This window comes from Manacus candei, unplaced genomic scaffold (genome assembly GCF_025592945.1).
Source record: "Manacus candei isolate 608988 ecotype Guabito, Panama unplaced genomic scaffold, ASM2559294v1 h1tg000033l, whole genome shotgun sequence".
Classification (NCBI taxonomy): Eukaryota; Metazoa; Chordata; class Aves; order Passeriformes; family Pipridae; genus Manacus; species Manacus candei.
Window position 1 is genome coordinate 12,401,813 of NW_026138081.1, and position 9,508 is coordinate 12,411,320.

At 49.9% G+C, this 9,508-nt stretch overlaps 1 protein-coding gene across 1 annotated transcript in view; it reads right to left on the reverse strand.

Annotated features, from left to right (window-relative positions):
* HSD17B12 (hydroxysteroid 17-beta dehydrogenase 12) overlaps window positions 1-7,434 on the reverse strand; it is an 84,455-nt gene extending 77,021 nt beyond the window's left edge. The window contains exon 1 of the mRNA XM_051791740.1: window positions 7,225-7,434. Coding sequence (XP_051647700.1) covers window positions 7,225-7,393 — 169 coding nt within the window. The 5' untranslated portion in view covers window positions 7,394-7,434. The remainder of the gene's footprint in view (window positions 1-7,224) is intronic.
* Between the last annotated feature and the right edge of the window lie 2,074 nt (window positions 7,435-9,508).

The following is a 9,508-nucleotide window of genomic DNA, read 5'->3' on the forward strand; positions in this document are numbered from 1 at the left end:
CTCTCTGCGGTGCCCAGTGACAGGACCCAAGGGAATGCTCTGAAGTTGTGTCAGAGGAGGTTTAGGTTGGATATCACAAATAGGTTCTTCACCCAGAGGGTGGTTGGGCACTGGAACAGGCTCCCCAGGGAAGTGGTCACAGCACCAACCTGACAGAGTTCAAGAAGCGTTTGGACGATACTCTCAGGCACGTGGTGTGACTCTTGGGGATGGTCCTGTGCAGGGCCAGGAGTTGGACTCAAGGATCCTTGTGGATCCCTTCCAATTCAGCATATTCTGTGATTCAAAAGACCAAGAACAACGTGTTTCACCCACCTACCAAAAAACAATTCCCAGGTGGAGAACTACTGCAGTTTCCCCCAAACTACACTCTCAGCTCTGCCCTCACACCTTCAGGGCTTCCTAGCTTACTTGTTCTTCACACAGGAGAGTATTTACCCAACTGGCAGTAACACCCAGCACAACTCCAGTTGGACTTCTTTGCTGGAGACACTTCTGTGCTCCTCACTTGTACACAAGGCCTTTCCTTGCTGTCACCAGGGTGCTTCACAGATAATCTTCCCAAAGGGAGGGAAGTACACTGGAAACAAAGAAACGGGAGAAAGATACTACTCTAGATTACATCCTTGTATAAATTCTCTAGTTTTAATTAACCAGTTTCCATTACAAGTATCCCTACTTTAAAACACACAGAAGGTTGAGAGAATGAGCTGGCTTAAAATAACACAGCTATTCATCCCCCAGGCTAATAAATTTTCAAGCATTTCCCTTTCAGGCTGTTTATCAGAGATGGGTATTCTTTTCACCTTAATGCAAACATCTGTCCTCCACACATCATTAGCTTTTTTTTTTTTTTTGGAGGTAGAGAAACTGTACTACAGCATTTAACCCTTCTTCACATACATCTCTGTTCCTGCAGTTAAACACAGCAATGCCTGTTCATATTCTGAATCAAACTCCAGAGCTGGAGATTATGAGCCTGATTGATGGTGGTGCCCACACATACACCTTTAGCGTGCTGGTACAAGCCCAAGGTGGAAGGCTGAAGTCCATCAGTGGGGATACATCAGAACTGGAGATGAGACTGTGGACTTCTGGGTGGAGTATTTGCTCTCCCACTCCTCTTTTGAGCACAGATTGCAAGAAGGAGCACTCAACGCAACAAGCGTTGAGGAATCCTACTAAGCAGAGATTTTAAACAGTGAGTAACATCATGTGCAAAGGAAAACACCTGAAAGATGCAGTCAAGCAGCAGAAATACAGCAAAACTGTAGAAAACAGCATTCCTTTACACTGTCAGGAAGCAAAACTAATTTTAGGATATCTTAGTAGCAGTAGCCTACGTAAAAAATACTAGAGAACCTCCCTGACTCACCAAGAGCTGCAAGGTCTCTGAAGGAGTTGCAGCCCACTCAAGCACCACACAATGCAAGCTGCTGAGTCTAGAGAAACAGGGTCAGAGATCCCACTTCTCCTGGGTTGCTCTGGAAGAGCATTGCTTGCTTAGTCCAACAAGGAGCAAGCGGGAGGGAGACACTGACAGAAGTCTTCTAAATTACCAACTATAAATAGGATTGATGACTAAAGGGAGACAGCTAACTTTTTTACTAGAGAAAATTCAGGATGGATACTTGGAAACATTACATGGCAAATAGGAAAAGCAAAAGCCACACACACTGGAGAAGCACTCCTGGGAAGTTCAGAGAGGATTACGACAGTAGCACCAGCTTGTTCTCAAAACCACTCTTCAATGCATAACCCTTCAGAAGCACTGTGCAAATAGCCATACAAAAAAGCAAAACATGCTCCAAGTTCAGGCTGCACATTTCTCTTGAGCTGTCACGATCACGAGTTAGTTACAAGCAAACTGGCATATTTTCACACTTTCTTAACATTACTTTCTAGGTTGATGAGTGCCATGCTTTATTTCACACAAGGGTAGAAGTGTTTGTGTAGAATTCAGAATCAAGAACAAGGCCAGAAAACCTTTCCAATGGATCTGAAGTGCTGAAGATGATAAATCTCTGAATAAGTGATTCTGCTAAAGAACAAGAGAACCAAAAGCTTTCCCTAAAGCTTTGCACACACCAGCCAAGCACTTGCATGCAGGGAAAACTGGGAGTTGGGCAAAGCCTCTCCTCTCACATCCTGCAGGGAGAGCGGGCTGAATTTCTTTCACTTCCCTACTTACACCATCATCACACATTGCACTAGTGTTGCACAGTGATTTGTGCAACAGTGATTTGTGACGTGGTCTACACTATATCACTGCACATTGTGAAACACCTGCAAATCAAGACTGCACTCAGTTGTGCAACAGGGACTGAAACCTACTTGCAGAAAACAAAGAAGCCTTCAGGTAACTATTTCACTTGATGTTACTGAGTTTGGAAAACAACATTGCTTGTGAAAGCTGCTCAGTCATCAACAAGTTAGCACATGGTCAGCACTAAAGTGAATGTCCTTTGTATGGAGTTCTTAAATTATTGTTAACATAATTTATCATCTGACATTTCATTAATGATATCCCACGAACTTCATAAGGATCAGGGTCTGTTTCATAACACACCGTTTCCAGACACCACAGGAAGCATAATCTTATACATGGAATCTAACTCAAAACATTGACAAGTACAAAATCCAGCTAGTCTTTTTCCTCTTCACATAAGCATCACATATATTAATTTAATAATATTGTTAAGGTCTGACTTACAGAGCTTGTTATTACCCCAACCTGCTTGCCAGAGTTTGGGAATCACCCCCCATATTCTTAATTTTTAAAAGACCTGACCATGGAGACACAAATAAGTATCTACTCCACTGCTCATGTACCCAGTTACATACATTTTTCATGCCTTCCTTAGTGGCCCTGGTACACAAGTTGCTATTTTTAGATGCTGGACTATGCATAGCCCAGGCTAAATAAAAGAAGCTAAAAGAAGTCGACAAGAAGGCAGAGAGGTTCACCCAGCTTTGCTGCTGCTCCAACAAGTTATTTGTTAAACATTTACACAGGAAAAGAACAGTTTAAGACTGAATAAGGGGGTTTTGTCTAAATTCAAATCACAGGAAGTTAGAGGGAGTTGAGAGCACCATCCTGATTAACAACCTCTTACAAATTCTTTTTTAGGAAATTTAGAGCAAATTGCTCACATTTAGTTAATTTTGCATGTTAGTGAATAAACTCCAAGAAGCTTAATTAAGGCAAGCTCATCTTCACAAACGTTTGTTGGCCCCAATACAACTGTACAGCTGTATTCACCACATGAGAAAGCATCACCACTATCAGACATTTTGTAACCACTAAATGTACGATTATTCAACCATGTCTCTATCAAAGGCACTGGGGGAAGAAGCGGGTGCTTTTTTAAGCCATTGTGAGGCTTGAAAGAAAACAGGACTTTTCTTTGAGTGTCATATGGACAATTACACAATCAAAATAAACTTTGTTTCCACTTAACACATCACTTCAGTTACATCAAATCAGGGAAAAAATATATTTCTCATCAACATATTTGCGATTTTGAGCCAGGAAAAAATAAATAAAAAGTTTAGGTATCTACACAACCAGGTATTGAGACAACCAAGATGTCAGGCACTTTAGAGCACCAGATCAATACAACTTGCAGTGACAGTGTATTTTGAATATACAAAGTTGATTATTTGCATATAGCAAACTGGTCTGATCTCACAGCTGACCCTGCTCCAAACAGGAGGTTGAAGTAGAGGCCTCCTGAGGTCCCTCCCAGTCTGAATTACCATAGGATTTTGAATTAATTTCACCAAGTTACTGAAGGAAAGGGACAGAAAAATTATTTCATGTTTTCCAGAAAAAGAGGTGACTTCCTAAAATAGGAGACAAGGCAACTCTCCAAATGGGAGCTATGACAGCAGCAGACAGTTCCCCGCTCCAGACACTCTGTACTGCAGAATACACCCAATTGTCAATGGCAGAGAAGCAAGGTGGCTGCCTGCCACTACCATCAATGGGAGAAGAATAGGACACTCATCCAACCTAAGGAAATACCACTATGGATCACAACTAGCAGCACCATCAACAGATCTGCCTGTCTAGAGGAAGGCAGGAGAGCAGCCACATCTTTGCTGTATTCTTGGTGATTTCAGAATGACTCCTTGGCATGCTGCTCCTGTCAAGTCTGTGGTTTCTTTAGCTAAACTGTTTTTCAATCAAGGGAGCTGTTATCTTTGCTACCAATTTATGAGGCACATTAAAGACAGAGCATTGAACCCACAAGTTTTCACTGCATACTCGCTCGAGATGCACCCAGAAATATCACATTGAAATAACATCCACCCAACGTCCATTCACTGTACAGTAGCCAAAAATTAAGCCAGATGCAAGTTATGCAGAGGGTAAACCAGAAAAGCTGCATACAGACCTTCACACAGAAGTGCAACTTTAGAAAAATTAACTTTTGGTCAAAAGAGATGCTATTTCAAGTAGTACAAACCTGATTTTCTCAGAGTACATTACTGGTTCATCCAGTTGTTCCTCCTCCTCAAATCCCCTCCTTCTAAATACCAGAAAATTAGACAGAGCATAGATAGAAGCAACTGAATATAGGTATCCAAAAAAAATTCTAAGAAAACAAGGAAAGAATTTCCAAGTCAGTTTCAGACATGCAGAGAGGTAAAGGGCGGTAAGAAGCCCTTACAAAAGTGTTTGTGTTTCAGAATTGTTGTAAAGTTGCTTTCTAGTCCTGCAGTAGAAAGAACACATAACAGTAACTACAGTATAGCCAATTAGCATCAAACCCACTAGTTTTTAAAAGACCAGAAAAACAGGAAATGCACTTCTTCCTACAGTATGACTTAGTAATTCGCTGATTCTCAAGGTGACCCAACATATCTGCAAGCTGTGCCTTATACTCCTTTTTAGGAGAGAAAACAGACAACCTGCCCAGACTATTGCTGGTGCCACAATGTGCTTCAGGGCAAACCCCCCCAGTGCTTATTCAGATTACAACAACCTCTCCTCATTTCAGCTAGAGATTACAGCAGCTGTCCCAATAAAGCAGCATCTCGCCTGCATAAGCTGCACACAGAGGATACACAACAGCTAGCTCGAGATGGCCAAACGTTGTCAGCCACAGTGACAGCTCAAGTCCAAATCAGCAGGCACCATCACCCTATTTCTCCATGCTCCTTGACACCGCAGCAGTGCTTCCACTTCAGAGCAGAGCAACAAACAGGGAATTTAGCTGTCCTGCCAATGCTCCTCTTCCTCCATGTCTTGAAGATCATGACCATGGCAAAGAGAAAGAATAATTTTTGAGTAGCCACTGGCCACATACAGTGGCCTGCTGCTGCCTGCACTTGAACAGACCATTGACGGAGGACATTTGCACTGCAGTTCTCTGAACATCTAAGAATGTGATTGTGGGAAGATCTGTTGTCTACAGTTTGTGGTTCCAGCTGATAAGCTGGTATTTGGCTCAAGCACTGCAAACTTCCACGTGTGACAATGCAAAACAAGCTAAAGTGGCCACCAAGACTTCTGTGATGCACCACAAGTCAGCAGGCAACTGATAATGCAGTAAGTAATATATTTAAAACTAACATCGGAAAGTCAAAGAGGGTTTGGGTCTCCTGTGCCAACCATATCTTTAACAGGCATTCCATTTCTCTAGCTGGGAGGAACACATGGGCCTTATTCATTTGCATGTAAAGCTACAGCTGGTCCAAGGCACTGCTGCTGCATTTCAAACCCGTGCACGCAGGACTCATGACATGCTCTGGCATTATGTGTGCTGCCAGTAGCATTACTGCTTTACTGGCGTCTCACAAGCTGAAATTCGACTGCCCGACCATGTGTTCATATACGAGTTCTGTGTTGGCTGAAGATTATCAGGAAGCACTGTCGTTAGCCCAGCAACCTACCAGCTTGTTGCGGGGCTGCTGCACCTACAGGTCTGCCACCTGGAAGCAGCTGCAGCATCTGAGCACTTGATGTCCTCCTACTCCCCTTGAGGGAAGGAAATACCTTGTGCAGCCTTTTAAACTATCATCTCATCTTAAACTCACAGCTCTTACAGTTTGCAATTCTTCTTATGGCCCACCTTATCAATTCCCAATTAGGCTTAGGACTTGTCCTTCCCACTGCCTTTGGGAGGAATGGAACTGAAAACTCTCTTGGCCTGATCTGTTACACCGGCAGAGAAGCCCTTTCTAAAGCCTCATCCTAACTTCAAAGCTGCAGTGGCAATCTGCTCAGATGAAAAAAACTGTGCCTCCTGCGACCAGGAATCGAAGAACTGAGAAAAGTTAGTGCAGCGTAGCACTGGTGATCCCCTGGCACCAGCCTCTGCTGTACTTCCCCTGCGCTCCTGTATTTCTGGGATGTCAGTTAAACGCTGCCGACATTCCCTCCCGGCCACCACTACTGTCACCCCTTACAAAGGAGCGGCCACTCAGCTTCAGCCCTTCCTTGGACCGGGACCGCGGAGCGGACGGGCTGCTGGAGCAGGCGGGGCTGGCACAAGTTTCGCGCTGTTCGCCCGCCGCTCCCGGTACGATTGTTGCCTCGCCCTCCGCCCCGGCGCTTCTCCCGGGGCAGCCGCGGCTGCCCCCGCCCGCCCGGGCATCGGCCGCGGCCCAGCGCTGCTGCTCCCGGTGCCGCCGCGGCCGGGCACGGGGCTGGCTGTTCCCGCTCCCGCTGCACCGGGAGCCGCCGCTGCTCCGGGGGCGGCGGGGACGGGGCGGGCGTGACGTCAGCGATGAGGCGCGAGGCCGGCGCGGAGGGGGCGGCGCGCGCCGGGAATGCGGACCGGGACCGAGACCGGGATCAGCCGCGCGGACCCGGGGCCGCGCTGCGTGCTCGGCCGGGACCAAGTTCAAACACGCCGTGCGTGCCCGCCCGCCAGCGCACAAAATCCCAACAACTGGAGCTTCTCTCAGCACCCGCAGATTTCGCGGGGAGCCTGAGACCGGCTCCGCGGCAGCGCGCCCGGCCGGGCGGCGGTACCCGCTGGCCCCTCGGCTGCTGCCCCAGACCGGCCCGCCCCGGGACCCGCTGCCGCCCCCCGGGCGCTCCGCCGCTTCCCTCGAGGCCGGTGCCCGCCACCCGCGCTCACCAGGAGAAGCGCCCCGTGCCCCCTCCCCGCCGGGCCGAGGCCGCCGCCGCGCTGCCCCGCGGGGCTCTGTCCCGGCCAGGGGGACGGAGGGGAAGGAGCCGCGGCGGGGGCGGCCGGGACGCGCACTCACCTGCCCAGGCGCCCAGCGCCGGCCCCACGGCGGCAGCGCCGCTGCCCAGCACCCAGACACGGAGGCCGGCCAGAAGGCGGTACGAGGCCAGCGCCGCCGCGTACAGAGCGCCCAGCGCGCCCACCCAGTAGAGGAGGCCGGCGGCCGGGAGCGCGGCGGGAACGACCATGCTGCGGAGGCTGCCGCGGCCGGACTGAGCCCTCCCGGCCACCGCCGCCCCGCAGCCGTCACGGCGCCCGCCCCCGCCCCGCCGCGATTGGCGGAGGGGCCGCTCAGGCACCGGGTAACCCGGCAACGCGGCCGGGCCCGCCCGCCCCGAGGCCGCCCGGCCACACGCCCCCGTACTACTTGCGGCCTGCGCCCCACGTGGTCGCCACCGCTCTCCTGCCTCCATTGGCCGGCGAGGATGGCCGTCACCCGGAGACCGCGCTTCGATTGGCCCCGCATCGCGGAGGCCTCGCAGGATTGGTGGAGGACGGGTCCTCTCTTCCCGCCCTCATGACGTCATATGAGCCCATTCATAAAATGCTCAGGCTCCGCCCGGCACCCGAATGTGTCCCTGGGTTCCCCTCCCCCGCCCCGCACTGCGCTCGCCCCCGGAGCGGCCCCGCGATGGAATCGACACGGCACGGGGAACATGGCACGGGGAACATGGCACGGGGAACATGGCACGGGGAACATGGCACGGGGGAAAGCGCGCCTGGGCACCACAGCCCGGCCACCACGGCTGGCCACGCGACGCGGGGCTGGCAGCGCTCTCCCTCTGACCGGCCTCGATCTGCCTCCCCCGGCAAGATCCGGGGGCAGCGGAGGCCTCCTGACATATTTTCTCACTTGCTGCACTACGCCTGGACTTGCTCTTCCCCGCCGTCCTTCACCTGCCCGTTTGACACGACTTCGCTCCCACAGCCCCACACGCGATGGGTCTGGAACGCCTGGACTCGGGGGAAGTGTAGGAGACACCTCTGAAATGACACACACACACACACACACACGCACATGCACACTCTCCGTGGCCCTTTCCGTGGTGGCAGAGAAGAGCACGAAGCTGCGCTGCCTTCTGCCCCAGTCCAGCCACCCGCTGGGGCTGTGCCACCCGTACAGCGCGTACGGCCCCGGGGCTTATCCCGCCCTTCCAGGAGGGAGCCTGAGATGGGAAGGAGGTGGGACAGGGGAGGTGTGGGAGGCTGAAGTCCTGAAATAGCTCATGGTTGAGATGTAGTGCCTGAACAGGCTGGAGGGCGGGAGTGGCTGAGGAAGAAGAAAAATCAGTGGCGTCTTGGTGCAATGTGCGGGTCAACCGAAATGCAAGAGAAGTCCCGTGGAGGTGGAGGGAACCACTGTTTTTAAAGAGAGCATCCTGCAGCTCTCAGTGTCAAAATCTTTTTCTAGAAAACAAACTTTTCATACCATTTCTTTGACAATGACTTAATTTCAAGCAGTAAGAAACATTCTCTAGATAAGGCTTTTTGGAGCATACATCTGAGAGATTGACAACAGGTAGAACAGGGGGCAGTTTTGATGTTGCCTTTCCTTTCTCCCCTGCACTGGCAAACAGGTCATACCTGTTGCTCTCTTCCTCTTACTGTTTCTCCAGCTGCTGCCAGAGCCACTCAAGCTGGTGACACCTGTATTCATGAGTATCTACACATAGCTTTGCCACCAGACAGTTTTCAGGAACTTCCATCTTCCCATGCCACCCTTGCCTCTGCTAAAGCACTGCTGCCAGGCTGCAGCCATGTGCCAGTTCCCCTCACTCTCTCCTTTGCATGACTTTCCACACACCATGTTCTCCTCCAGGAGGTGGAGAACCAACATGCTACAGATCTGACTACCCTTTAGAGATCCCACTCCTGCAGACTGCTTACTATGAACTGAATGGATTTACAAGAGCTCTACAATTTCTCTCTCCTTGTCCTATTCCATGTTTCCTAACCTTTTGCTGCTCATTGTTCATAAAGCATGAGCTTCTCAATGCAGGGATTACATTTGCAAGAGTTTGGAAAGATCTCATGCAAGGTGCCACCCTAATTGCAACAGGTAAGTAGTACCTCGAGTGTTGCACCTTGAGGCCTCAACCCAGCCATGGTTGATTGCAGTTACAAGGACTATTGCAACCTCAAAGTTCTCATTTAGAAACGAGATGCTTTTGTATGACGTCAATTATCTCATAGAAAGACCTGTGTGTCCTGAGATACACGAAGTTGAAACCTTTCATGTTTCATGCTAAGGGAAATAAGACCAAAGAAATTAAATGAAAACATGCTTTGATAGGTTTATCCCT